The 20686-nt window shown below is 34.2% G+C and overlaps 4 protein-coding genes across 6 annotated transcripts; 2 read left to right on the top strand and 2 right to left on the bottom strand.

Moving 5' to 3' along the window:
- Window positions 1-314: 314 nt before the first annotated feature.
- LOC114417655 (histidine-containing phosphotransfer protein 4-like) lies at window positions 315-2391 on the top strand. Its single transcript, XM_028382755.1, has 6 exons — window positions 315-687; window positions 1311-1441; window positions 1542-1613; window positions 1815-1886; window positions 2049-2121; window positions 2227-2391. The coding sequence occupies exons 1-6, from the start codon at window positions 628-630 to the stop codon at window positions 2272-2274; spliced, it is 456 nt and encodes a 151-aa protein (XP_028238556.1). The 5' UTR covers window positions 315-627; the 3' UTR covers window positions 2275-2391.
- Window positions 2392-4936: 2545 nt separating this feature from the next.
- Window positions 4937-9238, top strand: LOC114417983 (protein PAF1 homolog). Its single transcript, XM_028383091.1, has 13 exons — window positions 4937-5140; window positions 5226-6096; window positions 6314-6382; window positions 6482-6589; window positions 6674-6854; window positions 6931-7007; window positions 7107-7226; window positions 7351-7456; window positions 7926-8012; window positions 8113-8181; window positions 8342-8413; window positions 8518-8661; window positions 8751-9238. The coding sequence occupies exons 2-13, from the start codon at window positions 5288-5290 to the stop codon at window positions 8886-8888; spliced, it is 1980 nt and encodes a 659-aa protein (XP_028238892.1). The 5' UTR covers window positions 4937-5140; window positions 5226-5287; the 3' UTR covers window positions 8889-9238.
- Window positions 9239-10147: 909 nt separating this feature from the next.
- Window positions 10148-12273, bottom strand: LOC114417984. 2 transcript variants are annotated; one of them, XM_028383093.1, is made up of 4 exons: window positions 12131-12273; window positions 11823-11971; window positions 10975-11737; window positions 10148-10666 (listed from the first exon to the last, which is right to left on the bottom strand). In XM_028383093.1, exons 2-4 carry the CDS (start codon window positions 11958-11960, stop codon window positions 10446-10448), a joined length of 1122 nt encoding a protein of 373 aa, XP_028238894.1. In that variant the 5' UTR covers window positions 11961-11971; window positions 12131-12273; the 3' UTR covers window positions 10148-10445. The 2 variants fall into 2 exon arrangements, with proteins under 2 accessions (XP_028238894.1, XP_028238893.1); XM_028383092.1 differs by having other exon boundaries at window positions 10148-10636; window positions 11823-12259.
- A 1022-nt stretch (window positions 12274-13295) lies between these two features.
- Window positions 13296-20120, bottom strand: LOC114417981 (lysM domain receptor-like kinase 3). 2 transcript variants are annotated; one of them, XM_028383089.1, is made up of 11 exons: window positions 18962-20120; window positions 17852-17932; window positions 16895-17197; window positions 16066-16211; window positions 15895-15984; window positions 15685-15790; window positions 15221-15372; window positions 15029-15126; window positions 14793-14940; window positions 14069-14176; window positions 13296-13786 (listed from the first exon to the last, which is right to left on the bottom strand). In XM_028383089.1, the coding sequence occupies exons 1-11, from the start codon at window positions 19569-19571 to the stop codon at window positions 13622-13624; spliced, it is 2007 nt and encodes a 668-aa protein (XP_028238890.1). In that variant the 5' UTR covers window positions 19572-20120; the 3' UTR covers window positions 13296-13621. The 2 variants fall into 2 exon arrangements, with proteins under 2 accessions (XP_028238890.1, XP_028238891.1); XM_028383090.1 differs by having other exon boundaries at window positions 17852-17929.
- Window positions 20121-20686: the final 566 nt, after the last annotated feature.

Genomic DNA, 20686 nt, shown 5'->3' with positions numbered 1-20686 from the left:
ACAAAAATAACCAAAGTTTAGATATTAATAAAAATATCATTATTTTATAGCGGCACAATTTTCCTGTGCATTGTGACTTTAACCTCTTAAAGTCCACATAACTTGACCAATATGGCCTTAGATACGGCAGACATACAAACCACGAAATAAGTATAAAAATTTGACAAAGTAGGATATTTTTCACCTATAATTACAAAACTTGTTTTCAATAAAGCGCAAGGACGTAATCCATCAATTTCCGTATATCCATCCATGTGAAGTGTGAAGAAAATATGATGTTAGTGGTGATATATATAATAAAACATTCAAACGTGCAAATACCATTCAAGAAGATACTCTTCCCCCTAGTGCTTACGAAGTGCCCCTTTCCTTGACACGATTTCACTCTCAAGTGCATGCAATGCAACATTCGAATTTGCCACCAGCTGCTCCACCCCTCAATGATGAAAAGGAAAAGGCGAAGCTTTTTGTCTTGTGCTTCTCACTTCATAGATCCTAGACACCTGACATCTTTTCTCTGCTATAAAACCCTTCCTCTCCCCACCTCCATATCATGTTCAACCACCATAACAACTTTCTCTGCCTATTTCTCTCCCACTTCTTCTTCTCTCTTCACTTTTACTTATAATGGACAGAAACCAATCCCGCAGGCAGGTTGCCGCAATGAAACAGTCCCTCTTTGATCAGGTTATTCCCTCTTCCTAACACTAATTTGTATGTTCATCTACTATATATGAATCTTATGTTCTTTAATTTATAGCAATTTGCAACATACAAAAAATGTTAGAGATCACACATTAACTACTTATATGGCCCAAATAAATCGCCTTATGAGCTAAGCTAGCTTCTGCGGTTGATTTAAATTCAAACTCAAATTCTAAGATGATATCAGAGTCAATCCCAATGATTGTTGTTGAGCCATCATCCGATTTCGGACAACACAAGCTATCTTTGCTTTGTTTTAGTCTTTGCACCAGGATCATTCATTAGCAGGTGTAAAAATGCATAGTCAATTGGTAGTTAATGAAAATTACATATTCCACTTCATCAGAATCCTGATTACCTTAAATCACAAGACACAGGAAAATTGTGCCATGTTCATTGCAGGCATGGCATTAGCAACTATGGTAACTGGTGAGGGAAGCATCATGCATTGGAACTAATAACAGATAATGGAGGCTTCCTTCAATATTGTTTCTTCCAAACTCAAAGAATCCACACTTTCAGATGGAATGTATACTATAGATTATGCAATGTTCTGCTAGCTCCATAGCACTTCAATGATGGATTTTAACATTGGTTCTCTGCAGGGGTTCCTGGACGAACAGTTTATCCAACTGGAAGAATTGCAGGATGATGCAAATCCTAACTTTGTTGAGGAAATCGTGACTCTTCACTACCGTGATTCGTCACGGCTTATCTCAAGCATAGAGCAGGCTCTGTAAGATAATTAATTTCACCATTCATTCTATTTTCTTGACTTTGTCCTTTTTTCTAAAAAAAAAACTGATGAATGGATTTGTTCATTATTTTGCTTGTAGCAAAGAGAGGAACCCTCTGGATTTCAACAAGCTGGACACACTTATGCATCAGTTCAAAGGAAGCAGTTCAAGGTAACTATAGAATAGTCCAAATGAAAATACTACCAACAACAATTACTGTTGTTATTAACTTATTATTATAATTAGTATACTACTAAATTGAGTGAAATATTATTTATAAGTATCATCAGGTACATACTGTGTTGGCTTTATCAGAACAAAGAATCCTAATTATTTAAATTCTTTCTTTTTTGTGTGTGTGATGGATTGCAGCATAGGAGCCAAAAAGGTGAAAGCAGAGTGCAATCTGTTCAGGGAATATTGCAGGACAGGAAATGCAGAAGGGTAATACATCTTTCACTATTAGATTATAGTTTTACTCTCAATTTGTCTTACACAAGCATATGTGCAAAGCATTAAATAAAAACAAATGATGTTTCTCTCACCCAATTGTAAATTTTGCTAACCGATGAATAGTGATGGTACTGTTTTTGTTTGAATATGCAGATGCATGAGGAGCTTCCAACAACTGAAGAGAGAATATGCTGCACTGAGAAAGAAACTTGAAGCTTATTTTCAGGTGACTAGACAATAGAAAAGTGAAGTTAATAAACTGTGTATTTGTAATGTAAAATTGTTGTGTTTGGCAATGTGGTGTTAAACTGATGTTCCTTCTTTTGTGCAGTTGGCTAGGCAAGCTGGACCCCAGGAAACAGCATGTCGCTCCAAATGAAGACTTGGATGAAAATATGCATAATAGGGCAAATGTAATGTAATAGGTGAAATTTGTAGCATAAAAAAAAATACTATATATATTCACCACAGGAAAGTGATGTTCGCCCTTTTGAGATATTTTGTTTCAAAATATCAGTTTTGTTTTTTTAGATGTTATAGGAATATTACTCTTGCACTTTATGCTATATAATATAATACATATAACCCTGCAATCCACGTATGGGCTTGTGTAAAATGATATGTTCGTAATTTAAATGTTTCAAAATGTAATTTATTTATAATTTATAACATTGGTTACGACGAAGCTTTTAGGCATTGTTAAAATTTACCTAGATACTGTGATACACGTTGTGGTTGTCTTTCTCTAGGCAAATCTCTAGAGTACAAGTATCTCGGATCTTGGACCATAATAATCGTGTATAAAAACAATAGAGGTTATTACAAATAAAATGCGTGAAAGTATCTTTTAGACTTTTTACCTTTATGTTAGAAGTTTAAATTACTTTACCTTTTTATATTCTTTTCTACAAATATTTTATATTTATAAGGATTTTTTATATCCAAAAGACCTAAAGTATCATTAAAATTGATTGAATATTTATCATATATGTGGTACGCATATCTACAATTTTTTGTTGAAAAAAAGTTATATCTAAGTACCTTTCCTCTCTTTCATTGGAAGTGAGTACTCTATGAAACAAGTGAATAGATCACAATAGTTGGATGCTCTTACTGCAACAATGATATTAAGGATCAAAACAATATATCGAAATTTTGTCCAACAACACCTATATATTATAAGGGGATGCTTAAAAAAGTCTATTTCAATTTGTAAAACTCTTATAATCATCTTTTTTTTTAAATAACGCTTACAATCATCTTATAAGTTCTATTTAACTTATTTTAATAAACTTTACAGTGTAGTTTATAATTAAGTTTTTATTCGATAGAAACATGTTGAGTAAGTATTTAATTAAATTATTTACTTAAATACGTCCTAAATCAGAATTCTTTTTTCATAAAAATTTATTGAATAAATATTTTATTAAATTGTTTAATTTTTTAATCTGAATCCATTTTTAGCACAAGGACTTGTATCCTTAGACTTTTTTCTTGTAACATCTAACTTTATTATTTAACATTTTGATATTTTTTAATCCAACATACTATCAATATTTTTCGCCTCTTGCTTTAGGCGACACTCCTTACAATGCCCACTGTGACCACATAACAAGTGTAGAGCCTCGTACTCAACATGATATTAATGTTCTTTGATATTGACTCCCCCTTCCCATGATTGGTTTATTTAAATTGATCTCCGCACAAACCTAGTATCCATTTTGATTGGTTTTATAATAACAAAAGTTAGACATAATAGAAAGCTTTCGTCATAGAACGCAATATTCAGACTTAAAAATCTAATTTAATCCAACATACTATCAATATTTTTCGCCTTCGCAGTGAAGTTCTGTGACTTGTTTTGATTATTAAGTAATGGTCAGTGACCATCCAAGGACCTTGACCATATAATATCCATGAACAACATCTTACAAATCAAATCCCTATTGAATTTTTCATAATGATTTCAATTTGAAAAACATAATGGGTTACTCAATATGCTTACCAAGTAATTTGATGGCGAGGACTTCTACCATGGTTCGCATAACTCCTTGAAATGATTGTCATCAATAGTCACTAGAGACGATAAATTATTTCCATGTTTCCACCTTTAAAACATCACTTGCAAAAAAATCCCTCCTTTTTCTAAGAGGTAGGAGAAGTCTACCCACCAATTTATCTATAAAAAAATTGTTATTAATCTTTCATAATAAATAGATATTTTATCCCTCCTTTTTTTAAGAGGTAGGGGAAGTCTACCCACCAATTTGTCTAAAAAAAATCGTCATTAATCTTCCATAATAAATAGATGTTTTATCCCTCATTTCTTCAAGAGGTAGGGAAAGTCTACCCACCAATTTATCTATAAAAAAAATCCTTATTGATCTTCCATAATAAATAGATATTTTATCCCTCCTTTCTTTAAGAGGTAGAGGAAATCTACTCACCAATTTATCTATAAAAAAATTATCATTGATTTTCTATAATAAATAGATGTTTCATAGATTTCTCATTATGCGAAGAACTTGTCAAGAACGCAACACCCTAGGTGTTTGTCATTGTACTTCAATTAGAATTTATCAATTACCTATATAGATCAAATTTATACTAAATAATTGAGTTAAATACGAAATTATAATTTTTTTTGTTAAAATTAATATTTACGAAGTGGAAAAATGCCTCACCCACACATGGGTTCGAAAACATGTGAGTTTTACCCTGGATAAGAAATTAAAATAGGGTATGGGCTCGAAGTTAGATCTCACACGGGAAAACTTTTGCAAAAGCTGGGTCATGTTTTAAACAAATTTTAATAAATAATTTTTTAATCTTATTAAAATATACACAAATTTTGGATTAATGAGAAGACTTTATTTTTAGAAAAAAAACAATATTTTTCAAATTAAAAATCGATAAAAATAAATATTTTTTTTTCAAAATTTATATTGAACCAAAAAAAATATTTAATTATTTATACATATAAAAACACATTTGATTTATGAACTTTGTTTTGATATTTATATTTGCATTACAACTACTGAATTACCATAAAACAAAGAAAAAACCGTCTCTCTCAGCTCGAGTCCGAGGAATGATTACCGAAAGAGAAAAAGGGGAAAAGAAAATTATAGCATAAGCTGTATTCATAAGCTAAAGAAATTTCATTTCGGTGTTATCAATTTGCTGTGTGTTCTTCTTCTGTATCGTATCACCGTCGCGCGATTTTCCATCTCCACGACTTCGAGGTACACGACGATGGTTCATAATGAGAACCCACTTTGGTTTTGATTATTGTTGCTGTTGTTGTTAACTTGTTATTGTATGTTCTAGGGTTTAGCTGGTTTGAAGCTTAAGAAACGAAACCCTAGCTTGCAAAAAGTGGTTGTTAAGGAATGGCCTCTTACAGGCCCTTCCCTCCTCAATCGAGTCAAATTCCAAACCCTATCCCAGGTGGGAATCATCAGTATAATAATAATCAAAATCAAAATTGGGGTGCTTATGGAGATCCCTCTACTTCTTCATTCCCCCAAATCCCTCCAAATTCCAATTATCATCAAAATCAACAACATCATGTTCCATATGCACCTCCAAATCCCCACCACCCTCACTATCCATATCCACCACCACCTCCGCCGCCGCCACCGGAGGCTTCATACCAGCCTCCACCACCACCACCACCAGCTCCTATGTATTATCCCTCTAATAATCAGTATAGCAACCAGCCACCTCCACCGCCGCCGCCCTTGTCCCCACCACCACCACCTCCCCCGGTTTCGCCCCCTCCTCCTCCCCCGGTAACTCAGAACAACGAAGAGCGGCACTTCAAGGAGCCTTCCACGTCCGGCCGGCGTGAATACGAGCATTCCAATCACGGCATTGCTCACAAGCAGCACAAGCAGCAGCCTCCTGTGCCAGTGAAGAAGATGAACAACGGGCCTCCTGGCAGGGCTGAGACCGATGAAGAGAAGAGGTTGAGGAAAAAGAGGGAGTTTGAGAAGCAGAGGCAGGAGGAAAAGCATAGGCAGCAGCTCAAGGAGTCCCAGAACACTGTTCTGCAGAAGACTCACATGTTGTCCTCTGGGAAGGGGCACGGCATGATTGCAGGGTCTCGAATGGGAGAAAGGAGATCTACTCCCTTGTTGGGTGCTGAGAGGGTTGAAAATAGGTTGAAGAAGCCCACAACGTTTTTGTGTAAGCTCAAGTGAGTATGTTGATATCATTTTATGTTTGAATTTATTGTTTTAAGTTCCCTTGTGTCATTTTTTCCAGTTCAGTTTATATTTTATCAGTGTTGGTAATGGTCCATAAGGGGGGCAAATGATATGTTGTTGTATTTGGATGATGCATGATTTCATCTAGTGGTTTTGTAGTGTTTATTTCTAACACTGACAATTTTTCTGTGTGTATTCTCATTTAAGATTTCGAAATGAACTTCCAGATCCAAGTGCTCAACCTAAGCTTATGGCCTCCAAAAAAGATAAAGATCAGTATGTAATCTTTTTGTAACTTTACATCAGTTTGTAGCTAGGAAATACACAGATAAAGATCAGTATGTTATCTAATTGTAAATTTATGATTGTTGGCAGATATGCAAAATATACAATCACATCTCTGGAGAAAATGTACAAACCCAAGCTTTTTGTGGAGCCAGATCTAGGGATACCTCTAGATCTTCTTGATCTCAGTGTTTACAAGTACTGTCCTCAGTTCCTTTTGTAAATTTGAATACTTGAATGGATTATGTTGATTGAGAAGGTCTGATGAACCTTTTTATACAGTCCTCCCAGTGTCAGACCACCTCTTGCTCCAGAAGATAAAGAATTGTTGCGAGATGATGAAGCTGTTACTCCTATTAAAAAAGATGGCATAAAAAGAAAAGAGAGGCCTACTGATAAAGGTGTTGCATGGCTTGTCAAAACACAATATATATCTCCTCTAAGCATGGAGTCAACAAAGCAGGTATTAGTCATATATATTGATATGATGATGCATTACTCTCACTACAAACAAAAACTTATGAACATTTTATTTGTAGTCTTTAACTGAGAAACAAGCTAAGGAGCTGAGAGAGATGAAAGGAGGTCGTGGCATTTTGGACAATCTCAACAGTAGGTATGCATATACCACCCTTACAAAGTCAATTGTAGTCAGATAAATTACGATGTGAAAGTAATTAATATCCTCTAACTTAAATTGAATTCTCTCTTGTAGGGAAAGACAAATCAGGGAAATTGAAGCATCATTTGAAGCAGCTAAGTCTGATCCTGTTCATGCAACCAACAAAGATTTGTATCCTGTTGAGGTTATGCCGTTGCTGCCTGATTTTGATAGGTATGGCACCATATATAACTTCCATAAGTAAAGTTATTACTCACCCGTGTATTTTATTAATTGGTATTTTGTATGTGATATTAAAGTTTAACCTTTTGATACCTTCTACTGTCCTGCTTTGCAGGTATGATGATCAGTTTGTTGTTGCTGCATTTGATAATGCTCCAACAGCTGATTCAGAAATGCATGCTAAGATGGACAAATCTGTTCGTGATGCCTTTGAATCAAAGGTAAGCTATGTTGCAATTGCAAGGATGAATGTATTAATAATCAATATTTCTAATTTCCTTCCTTTTTTAAAGGTTAAAACTTAAAAGCATGTTAATTACTTTTTTTTTTATCAGCTCATGTTAAATACTTGTATGATAGTATAAAAAGGAAATGCATTGTCACTAAAATAGTTTGCAACCTTGCATACATTACCTGTTTTTTTAATTTTCTCTTGTAGTTTTGATTCAATATGTGGTGGAGCTATCTACTTTTGTAAAGTTCAATTTACCTTTGTTTGTCAGTTGGATAGTGATTGGCTAAATAACCCATGTCTTAATTACCTGATCAGTAGTCTTTTGGTTCTGTATATGTTTGAAAGTAGAAACTTATAAAATATGTCAAGTGACTATTATTTTGGTTTCTCTGTTGACCAATGGTGATGATTGCTGAATGTTGTTAGACTGAATCCTATCCATTTGTGGCTTGCAGGCAGTTATGAAAAGTTACGTTGCAACGGGTTCTGATCCTGCTAACCCTGAGAAGTTTTTGGCTTATATGGTCCCAGCACCAGGAGAGGTATGCATTAAATTTAAATATGGATTTCAATTTTGAAACATTAGTTATCGTTCATAATTCTGTGTTAACTTCTGGATTTATCTAAACTTTGTGATGGCAGCTGTCAAAGGATATATATGATGAAAATGAAGATGTCTCGTACTCTTGGATACGCGAGTATCATTGGGATGTATGTAGAAATATTTTAAAAATTCAAAGAATATACCATAAAATTACATCATGATTTCGTTTTAAATTTTCCATATCTAAGTTTAAGTTGTTAACCCTCTTAATGTTAAAATATATATTTTTTTTAACACTATTCTGACATTTTTGTAACATCTTAATAGGTTCGGGGTGATGATGCAGATGATCCCGCAACATTCTTAGTTGCATTTGATGAGTCCGAAGCACGCTACTTGGTATTTCTTACAGCCAATATCTGTCTTTCTCAACTTATGGATTAGAACAGTTTCGTGGTTACACAGTGACAACGTGTTAATCTTTTAGTAAATTTGATATGCAGCCTCTTCCAACTAAACTTGTTTTAAGAAAAAAGAGGGCAAAAGAGGGAAGATCAGGTGATGAGGTTGAGCAATGTCCAGTACCTGCAAGAGTGACTGTAAGGCGAAGGTCTAGTGTTGCTGCAATTGAGCGGAAGGATTCTGGGGTATGTCACTAAATTTATCTATTAAGTTTGTCATTGCATTTGTATACATGAAATAATTTCCTATATACTGGATGCTTTCAACTTTCAAGGTATATACAAGTTCAAAGGGAAATTCCTCGAAAAGAGGTGGCTTAGAAATGGATGATGGTCTCGAAGACCAACATAGAGGTGCACCACACCAGGACAACTATCAGTCTAGTGGAGCAGAAGATTACATGTCTGATTGATTATTTCATGCAAATGCTGCTGCCTTGAAGCAAATTGATCCAACGAAATGGTTGTTGGATTGGCTGCAGATAGCTGAATTTGTTGCAGCCTTTGTGCTTCAATGAAGAATAACCAATGACAACTCCCATATTTTTGTATGTCATTTTAACTTACTGCACATACTTTCAGATTGTAGGCAGCTGTTAAATCAATATAGATTTTCTTTCCAATACCATTATATTAGAAAAGATTGAAAAATAATGAATTGTAAAAATCATGTCAGACTAAATGGAATCCTGACATTTCTCTGAATGATTTTTTGTGAACAGCTTGCCAATGAAATTACTGTCTTCCCGTTTATCCTTGTCTATACGATGTGGCATTCAGATTCAGACATGCTTGCTTTTGTTTTCATTATTGATTATTGACGTTGTGATATTGTTTTTCAAATAATGAAATTATGTATGTGTAACTATTAGATTTCGTTTAAATGTTTAATTTAGTTTGAAATTATATTGTAATCCTAATTCACTAAAATTCAAAAGCATTACTTAAAATTTTCAAAATAATGTATTAGAGAATAAAATGGGTGCAAACAATACATCATGCTGTTTGTTTTAGATTTTTAAAATGGTTTAGACGTTTACCCGACGCGTAAACAAGACATCTTGAGAGAAAATCATTTTTTTCCTCCTCAAACGCGGTCAGGCGTTGGGAGCAATGTAATTATGAAACATGCGATAGATTATAAAGGACTTAGCATGAAAGTTCGAAGGTTTCTTCCTTGGATGAATGTTAGATATATGCAATTTATCATTTCTTATATTACTCATGTGCCTGTATGCTCAATCACTAGCAGAGTCTAAATTAGAGAGATTAATATATGTAGGTTACACGTTTAAACTATGATGATTCATTATTTAAAAAAATCAATATTCCTATTTATTAGAACACGTAGTGTTTATTCTTCTTTCTTTGTTTTGCATCAATATTTATAAATAAAAAAGTTATATTCCGGCGATTGCACCAACTGTTAAGAAATATATGCAATTAAAAGTATATTAATATCAATGATATAATCAACCACGAGTAGGAGTTTCGATCATGCCTTACTGCATTTTTGCATTTAGCTTTTGATCTCAAGCTCTGAAGGGGCCACGTCCAAACTCAATACTTAATGAGCTTCTGTACAGAATAGTACCAGAGTCCAAAGTAAGCCACACAATCAGGTTAAGATCAACACATCATCGTCTATGTAGTTAAAAATGACACAAGAAAATGAAGTTGGAGAACACTGGCGTATGCCATCCTATCATATGTCATATGATATTAATACCAAAATAAAAAGGTCTGAGAATATTGATACAGAGAAGAAGCATTAGAGAGAAAATAACAAAATGCGCATTTAGCATGCGTCGCCTGTAAGTACATGAATGAATTCTTTTGTCGTCTAGGTGGAACAAAGATAAAATGCACCAGCCTCATTGCTACAAATCTTACATGAACCAGCATTTACAAGTCAATTTTCTAATGAGACTATTTGCTTGCATATATCTTGACACTTTCATAACTTCAATTTATTCATCACAGGAAGCTTCTTCCAGTAGGTCAAGAAACCCTTTGTGAGCACTCTTTTGAACTGTGGGTACCTTAGGTTGACATCCCCAAGTGGATGCTACCTCAAACTTGGTCCATAACTCCTTCTTCAAAGTATTTTCACCAGGACATTTTCCCCTTTGAAACGAACTTTCAGGCATGGGAGTGCTCTCTACATGTGATAAATTGCCAACAAAATTATCTGCTCATAAAGAGAACAATAACAGTTTTTTCATGCATGAAACCCCCCGTTAACCCAACAATTGCAATAATAGATCAAGACCATGTTTGAATAAACCTCTCAATCATGAAAATAATTAGGTGAAATAAGTTAAATTTCTTCCATAAGGTAAAAATCAACTTATGCAAAGATCTTTCATCTAACTTCTCCACGAACAAAGATACATAAATTGATTTTAATTTATAGAAAAAGTTTTATTTTCTTCTCTCAAAGTGCTTACTGGGAAATTTATCTAAATAGAATAATTGCAATTTGCAAATAAGCATTACCTTGATTACAAGATTCTTTGGCTTGATTATGATCGTTTGAAACATCATCATCTTCAAACTTGCTGACTTGTTCATTAAAAATATTGTCAGCTATCTGAACACACAAGTGACCATCAATCTTTTTTTCGTCAGGTGGCTCCAACAAAACACAAGTTTTAGGAGGAGAGGTTAACCAATCGGGCGACACTTCCACGGTTTTCTTCCCAATTCCTGACTTGTGTATCCCTTGGAGCTCCGGATACATCAACGACAAATCACGCGAAGAATCATCACTGCCAGAAGATTTTGAATCACTGCAATGAATCCCAACAGGATAGGGAGTGCCCTTGCGAACCTTGTGATCCCCACCCAAACGCGAGATTTCGGATATGGGTTCGAGCAAAAGGCAGGATCTAGGAGGTGACATTTTCAAGCACGGAGTCATCATAACAAGCATGGATCTGTCTTGGTTGTTTGGAAGTTTCTGCTTAATTGGTGTTGGTTTCACCATATCACTATCCTTGAAGGTAGTGGTTGATGATGTGGTGGGAGGAGGGAAATATGGTTTAGGTTGGTGGTGTTTGGACGATAATGGAAGAGGTGTCAGCATGAACATCTGTCTACCTCTTTTGACAGTGCAGTTGGCACGCCATGACACCAGGGGTGAAGGAGATACTAAATTTAAGGTTGTCTCTTCGGGTTTGGGACGGTCGCATTCTCTGGTTTCATCGTCAGAAACTATGTCTTGAGGGTTAAGGGCATTTTGAATTTTGGGAAGCCATGGCTGAAATTGAAAAAAAAGAAAACATATTAGAAAGAAAGAAAGAAAAAAAAAATGAATGAAGAATGGGGTTGGGGTAGGGTTTTACCTTCAAAGAAGAGAGCATGTCAGAAAGGACACGGGAGAAAGACTCGATTTGCGTTTTGCCCTCTTTGCTTATGGTTTTGTTGTTCTTGTAATTCACTTCAATGGCTTGCACGACAACCTCGTCAATCTGCGAATTCATTAATTCTAACACTGGTTTCTCATTATTAGTCTTTTTCATACGTTAGGTTAGAAATGTAGGGCTAATAAATAATCAATGACTGCATTTGCTCCCTCGTCTTCAACCGAGTGAAAAATGAAAGGATTTTTTGCATATTATGAAAGAAAGGGAAAGTGAGAGTACGCACGCACCTGAAGGAGCAGAGAAGAAAGATTGGAGCGAAGGCGATGAAGATCGTCTTCAACCAAATCCATGTTCTTCGTTCTGCTTATTTGAATTTTTCGCCAACGCGGGCGGGGTTGCACCAAACCGCGTCGTTTTCGGGTTTTTTGTTTTGGACATTTTAGCCCATAAATTTAAATAAACGCTCCGAATTAATAATCATTTACCACTTACCAGTGTTTTCGGCCCGTAATTTTTTTTTTCCTGGTTATAAGATTTTATTTCATGTGTATGGATTATATTTTAACTAAAATATGCTGAATTATCTCTTTCTCTCTTCTCTGAAGATCGAAGAAGATGAATAAGTTTTCAATAAAATTAAGGATAAATTTAAAAAAATATTATAAATTTAATACTAATAATTAAGTTAACTAACTTTCTTAATAAATATAAATCAATCAATTATCTTATAATTAGTAACGGTAGGAGTACAATAAAATTATTGTATTATATTATTATCATATTTATCTTTACATTTACGTGTCATGGAGTAAATACTTATTTAATTTAAATATTATATTTTTGGGCATAATGTGTATATCTATGTGTTTCAACATTCACCACTATAATTTGAATTTGAATATTAATATATTTATAAACTAATTTAAATCTCACTTATAAATATTTACCTATATATAATGATTTATTTGATAATGTTGCAGGAAATATTTTTCTCATGTAATCTATATATTTACTCGTTACAAATATTCCGTACGATTACTGCCAATTTCGTTATCTACCAAATACTTGATACAATCATTTCTTTTTAAGAAAAAAAAGTCTTGCTAATTGATAAACAATTATTTACACACTTGTACATTTATTTAGTAATTGTGGAACCAAAAGTGCAATAAGGCTTAAGTTTTCAAATCATTTTCTTTATTTTGAAGTTAAAAAGCAGTGGGTGCATGAATGAAAGAAGCAGTCCTTCCGCAATATCGTAAACTTGTTCTACACATACAAATATCCAATTATCTTCATCAGCAAGTTCTATTATGAATCCAAGCAACATTTCCAAGACAAAACCAAAGTTATAACCATAAAATGAAGTAATAATCACATGATTCACATCATACCTCTATACATAACTCTCAATGAAACCGAAATAAAATATTAGAACAGAAGAAACGCAAGGAATCAAAGAATATAAACATGCATAGATTAAATTCGAATTACAACTTATACCAATACAAATCACAGAGCAATAAAATCCTTCTTCTTTAGCTCCGTCATAACACACTCTACATTACACCAAAAAATTTCTACATATTAGAATGCAGCTAAACAAAATCAAGGTATAGCTCATAATAAAGCATTAAGGAAAACAAATGGCCAAAAATAGATATTGACCCACCACCATGTCCCAGTTCCTATGGATCCATCACTATCAAGCAACCAACGAAAAAGGTATAGAACAGGATACAGATAAAAAAGAAAAAAGAATCTATCCTTCTATGTAACTATCTTCCCTGAACAAGGCCACTGAAAACCTGGCTATTCCCAGCTAGAGTTGCTTCCCACTCAACTGAAGACAGCAGAATCTGTGAAAGGGATATCACAACTTGTCTCATATCAGGTCGTAAGATGGGGTCCTCATCCACACATTGCTTTGCCAACATGGCCAACTAATATAATACCAAAACAACAAAAGAAGAATGAGATACACTAGTAAAGCATAATGCAAAATTTCATCCCTTTAAAAATAAATGGAACAAGTTATTCTTCTGACTAATAATATCATAATATGAGAAAATATACAGTTGCATGGATTCCTTGTCTCAGGTATGTAAAAACTTTATTTTGATTATGCTTCCAGCTGAACAATCTTAAATTGCCCCGGTTAATAGAGTCAAGATACCCAAACCAATCTGGATGAGAAAAAATATGTGAAAAATGGAGAAACTAACCTTAAATACACAATCATGGGGATACAGATCCATCATATTTGGATCAATATATTCTCTCAAGCTTGACATGCTCATAGAATCAGGCGAATTCCTAAGAGCTCCCAGCATCTACAATTTTAACAAACATCAATGGAATACCCCACAAAATGGTTGCAATGGTAAAACACTAGAACTGCTATCATAAATGAAATAAGGAGAAATATAGAGGTTTTAGAACATGCATAACCAACAACTGGTACTGCTGAGAAAAGCACATATGTAGCAGCCAAGTTCCAAAAACCAAGAAAAGTATTCAATAAATTCTCGTCATTTTATCCAAGGTTTACAAGTGTACAAAAGTAGCATAAATATGAAAATCCTTTTGAAAAGATTTTACTGATATAAATTTGGTGCAGATGACTTTCCAGAAATTTGTGGCACTCTACTTAACTCACAATATGCCCAAATGACAGATTAGGAAAGAAATCATACACTCAGACTATTGATCCTTGAAGGCCCCATATTCATCTATTGCCACATGGCTCATATGAAATTCAACACAAGTCTCTGCCCTCTATTTAGTTATTTTCAGTCCTACTGGCATTCTGAATATTAAATATTATGGGATTATCATCAAGAATGACTGCTAAAGTTATTCAAGCCCTTACAATCTTTTTCATGAAAAGGCAAGGCAGAACTATATGCTTGTAGAACTGTTATTCAAAACAATGGCTTATAAACTTACTATGGATGCCAGTGAACGTCTATCAGCATTTTTTGACATTGTGCCTTCTGATCGGATGATGGCCTCTTTTCCTGATATGATCTCAAAAAGGACAACACCAAATGCGTAGACATCATTTTTAGTGGTCGCAAGACCATCACTCAAATATCTGCAAAATATAAGAAATAAAAAATTTATATATTATTTTATGCAGGACGAATAATTTTTCAATTAAAATGTTATTGAACGATACTTACTCCGGAGCAAGATATCCATATGTACCAACAACTTTGGTAGTTGAAATTTCTCCCTCATTTGCTTTCCCAACAAGTTTCGCTAACCCAAAATCTGAAATCTGGAGAAGCAGAAAGAGATCAAAGACAAACAAAATCAACAAATGTGAAACACTTCAAAAGGATGTGAAATCTAGTGTATAAATTGTTTATTACTTTTGCTCTAAAGGAAGCATCAAGTAAAATGTTACTTGTCTTGATATCACGGTGAACATAATGAGTTTTTGTGTGCTCATGTATGTATTCAAGGCCCCTAGCAGCATCAATTGCAATCTGAACCCTCATGATCCAAGAAAGCGGGGAGTGACCTATAAGCAAGACAAAAAATGGACACAAACAATAAAGAGTGCTCTTAAAATAGTGCTGGAATCAGATTGAACCCCTTAAACCTACTGGGAAAAAGAAAATCCTCGATGTTATATTGAACAGTTGCCTGTCTCATCACAAGAACCAGGCAAAACACTGCAAGCAGTTAATTTCCAAAATTGCACTGAAGAAAGCATTTCATTAAATTTTCAAAAATTTGAAAATTTATAAGCACCAAGTCCATAAAACTTGTTTCTTATAAATAGGATCAGAGGTAATATTCTACAGACCAAAGTGTAGATGCATAATCTTACCCTTATTTTGAGGATCATGCAAATGGCTTTTGAGTGAACCCTTCTGAGCATATTCATATACTAGGAAAAGCTCCTCATGACTAGCTGCATAGCCAATCAATTCTACCTTGACAACATCAATCAAAAGTATGACTCAGACTTTTGAAATGTGCCAAGCTACTGGCTCCAAAATCAATGCATATAATTTATTTTGATTAAAAAAGAAGTTACCAGATTAGCATGATGAACCTTGCACAAAACTTTCATCTCTAACATAAACTCTTTGGTTTTAGTAGCTGTCATTCTTTTAATAGCAACTTCCTACAAAGACTTAAGCAAAAATGGTCTAAGAAAAAATACTCACTTTATATTATAACAGACTTCAAATATAATGCCAAAAACCTGATCACGGAGGAGGCTATAATAAACAGAACCATATGTTCCATGCCCAAGTAGACTTGAATCAGAGAAACCATCAGTAGTGGAGAAAATCTCTTCATATGTAAAGACAACAGGCTTATCCATGTCAAATACGTCAGGCCAAAGAGCTGCAATGATAATAAGCACATTATGCATAAATTTCAATTTTAAAGGTCAAATCATTAATATTGGTACTACACAGAGATGTATAATAAAACCAACAGTTATATATCCAAGTTCAAACAATTGCATGTATACAGGAGGCCATACTAATAACATATTAATGAATAATAAATATAAAACCAAGGGAGAGTTAGTTATAAGTTGTTAATAATGCATCTTACTTTTGACTTTGCATCATAATGTCGGAAAATTACTATTGGAATTCAAGTACAACCAACTTGACAGACAGAAAAAAATGAGTGCAAGTCATACAATACCCTCATATATGAGTAAAGTTTTCTGATATCATGTTTTAAAAAGTGCAGGACCATATAATCTAGGACCTCATGCTTTTTGCATGCACAACTATATCGGAGACTGGACCATATGAACACCAATCATCCAGTGCAATATCCATCAATACTCAACAAAATTCGATAGAAACCTGGCATTAGCAGCAGGCAAACCCTTTCCCCTATTCCTCCCTTAATCAAATTTGAAGAGGAATCTTTAAACAGATAGGACCACTAAATATTTTTAGTAGTTTGCTGGAGAAGATAGAATAAAACATGCAAAACATGATTACTTCATGCTGAAATCATAGGTACAATATACAACTTGAGAATCAGTAAGTAAGTAGGTTAGTTACTTGAAGCTTTGGGAACCATAATTGTGTGATTGCTGGATTCACCATCTGTTTGCTTCTGATCAACATGTTTGCCACATATGTACCTTCCAGAACCACAAAAAAAACTTGGGTTCCGAAGAATATGGAATTTATGAGAGATCTTGCCCTCAGCATCTTTCTCATGAGTTCTGGTATCAGCAAAACAATTTGATGATCTCAGACAAACACAGAGAATAACAGTTAATATTATTAGAACAAGCGCAACTCCTAAACCCCCAACGATCCATCCATAGGGTACATGAGCCTTATGATTGACTTGATCAGCTGTAACCAAAAAATTAAACTAATTAAGTAAAGTGCACAATTTATAACACAGATAACTAGGAAATCCTACCTAAGTTGAGTACCTATATGAAGAAAACCTCAAAATAATAAAAATAAGAAACTCAGAGCAGAATTTACCAAAAAGCTACTCACTAAAATTAATTTGCAAATGAGAGTATGTTTATTACTCATTTTTATTATCATTGAATTTGCTGAGATTTTAAATAAATAAGACTTGTGGCATCTCCAGACCCCTCTACCACCTGACCCAAACCCCAAGACTATTACCATATGTCACAAGTAAAGCCCCGTATAACTACCAGTCCACACAAGTGTCTCCTTCATAGAGATCTACATATCCATTAGATGAAGCTCTTAGCTTCACATTATGCCATGAAGCCACAAAGTAACTTTATTTTATTTGATCCAAGTGAATTAGAAGCATGATCATTTTAGCACTGGAATTTGGAAGTTTCAAAATAAACAATAAGAATCATCTTAAAGTTTATGCCTGAAAACTTTTTCTTTTTGTTATTAATATCTGCAAACAAACTTTAACCTCGTTTAGTTTGTACATAGATAGAGACATGACAGACAAACTACAAAGCTAAAGGAAAACTTATTTTCCTTTTTACAGCATATGTTGATCAATACCTGAAAAATTATCAAAGGATGGGGAAAGAACAGGAACCGGTGGAGCAGCATTATTCAGGGGATAAGAATCACCAGGAACTGCTATCCATTGAAACAATTCAAATTGCGGTCAGGATTGGAAGGTGCCTAATATTATTGCATTTCACAAATACAATTGGAACATTTGTAACAAATCCAATATTATTGCATTACAGAATATGTAACAAATCCACCTCCCTCGAAGAAACTGATCATATTTGTCCCAGAGATAATGTTCCTTGACTTAAGTTGCAGGACTAAGACACATGACATCAACATAGAAAATAGGATATTCTTCAACTTTCACACTGTACGGAGAGACTAACATAAACCACTCTTTAACTACAATCTTCTTACAAAGATAACACTATAATTAAATTTACGAGTTGATTTAATATTAAAATTTTGTATCTCATTTGGAAAAACAGTCCACAGGGAAAAGACAAGACAAAGAAAAACCTCAGGTTCAGAAATATAACTGCAGTCTGCAATCCCTCCAATCTAGTTCCTTGTTAAAGCAACCGATGCATTAAAATAGACAATACTTTGTTTCAATTTTTTAGCAATTGATAGTAGTAGGTATTTCCCATACACGCATGAGTTTCTCAACACATTAATTGCCACCAGCCTACCACTCATAACAAACCAAGAATTTTCCCATTTCCCAACTACTTGAATAAAATCACTTTCACTTCATAATCAGCTCATTAAATGTACACATCATCTTCGCACATTTCATTTGTCAGCTGCTTTATAAATAATAACATATCATGAAATTCCCTTTTATCTTGATAAAGTATATTTTCTTTGTTTAATCACCTTAAAAAAACAATACTCAAAAACCACTATATTCGGTCACTTTTTCCCAAATTCCAAATACAAAACCCTCAAACATCCCTAACTCTCACATTCCATCCCATCCAAATATTCCAAAATGAACAATAAGTCGCTGCATAAATCAATAAAGACGTTAAGTCTAAAACATCCTCCACCAAAAATGAATAAAACCAACCAAAACAACCCTCTCAAACATATATTCACAACCACATACACACAAGAAAAGGATGAAGAAGATTGGAAAAAAGGACTAACCAGAATCAAGGGGTATATAATAAAGTGAACCAACAGTGACATTATCAGGATTACCAATGCCATTCACACTCTCAATGCTATCCATACTAACCCCAAATCTGCTTGCCAAGGACTCAACACTATCCCCATCTCTCATCACATAACTGACTAAATAGTTCCACAGTCCACTGGAGCAGCCACAGAACAACCTCAGTGACACAACAGCACCATTCCTGGCCATCCTGGTAGTGTTGGGAAGGAAAGCAAGGCCATCATAGGCATCCATCACCATGTCATACACCAACCCCTCATTGGATTTCACAGTGAAAGTGGTGTTGGACACGTATTTTTTTATGCCAGCAGCACAAGAACAGTTCTTCCTTATGAACATGTAACCCCAACCGTTGCCTTCAACTGTGATGTCACCAGGCAAAACATCAAACATGCTTTCAATCAGAGCAAGTGTGTGGTTCGGTCCACGCTTGAAGGCCATGAAAGAAGTGCAAACACGGCTTGTGTCCGTACAGTTCATGGGTTCTGTGGGGTAGCAGGTGCTGCAGTGAAGGTGGAGCTGAAAGAGGAGAAAGAGAAGAAGCAACCCCCAATGGGGTTTTTGCACCAGAACCATCATTGGTTGGTAATATTTAAGTGACGAGAATTTTGAGCAAAAGGGTCAATGAAAATGAACCAAAAGTGCGAGCTTGATCCAGAGAAAGGAATGAACTTGATCCAAGTTTGAAGCAGAAAAGTACAACGAAGTACAATTTCAGATGGGAAAAAGAGTAGGAAAATCCAGATTGGGCAGAAACTAGAAAGCAAAATGATGGGATTTTGATGCTCCAGCTTAAAAGAACTTGATTTTGGTTCCTTCTTCTTTAACAAATTGTTGAAAAATGACAAAAAAAATAACAGAAAAAATCAGAGTTCAGGAATAGAAAAGGTGGTGGTAAGTAAGGTAACAGTAATAGTTAAGGGGGTTTGAAGTTGAAGGGAAGAAGAAGAAAGGAATGAAGAGAGTGTAAAGAGAGCATTTGTATTTTTGTTGTGTATGTAATTGTAATGACTAATGACTAATGCATTGTTTCTGGTAACTGGTAAACAGCTTACTCAAAGTAAACAGAGAAAGCGACCTGCAAAGAGGCAACTTTCAGAACCACCCACCTCACCTGGCAGACTCTAATGTTTGAAGAGACGTTTTCTCTTTTGACACTTTCACCCCTTCCTTATATGGAATTGCCAATTGGAAACAACCACTTTCTAAGATAATTAAGCTAAAAAAGGCAAGTAATTGCTTTCTGTCTATTTTAAGTTTTTAACTAGGTCCCTTCTTTTTTTTAATGATATTCATGAATTACTTGAATATATATGTTGTTTAAAATATGTTTGAAATTAATTTGGTAAATGGGCATTAATTTATTTTTTAGTTATAAAAATAGTAACAACTTCAATGATGTAAATATAAGACTAATTTAATATAAACACATTGATAATATAAATCAACATGTTCACATTACAAAATTTGTGTTTCTTAATCAAATTAGACGGAATTCAAATTTTGACTTTAAATATAAAATAAGTTATGTTAGAAGAAAAAATATTTAAAATGTGTAGACTCGTTTATAATTTTAAACGAAAATTAGTCAGTTCTAATAATGAATATTTTAGACCAATATCATAATAAAAAAATTTATATTACAATTCAATTATTAATAATTATATATGATAAAATTATTAACTTTTTAAGAG

Source organism: Glycine soja, chromosome 7 (assembly GCF_004193775.1).
Source record: "Glycine soja cultivar W05 chromosome 7, ASM419377v2, whole genome shotgun sequence".
In the NCBI taxonomy this organism is placed as follows: Eukaryota; Viridiplantae; Streptophyta; class Magnoliopsida; order Fabales; family Fabaceae; genus Glycine; species Glycine soja.
The sequence above is the reverse complement of the archived record's forward strand: the minus strand, read 5'-3'. Positions and strand labels throughout refer to the sequence as shown.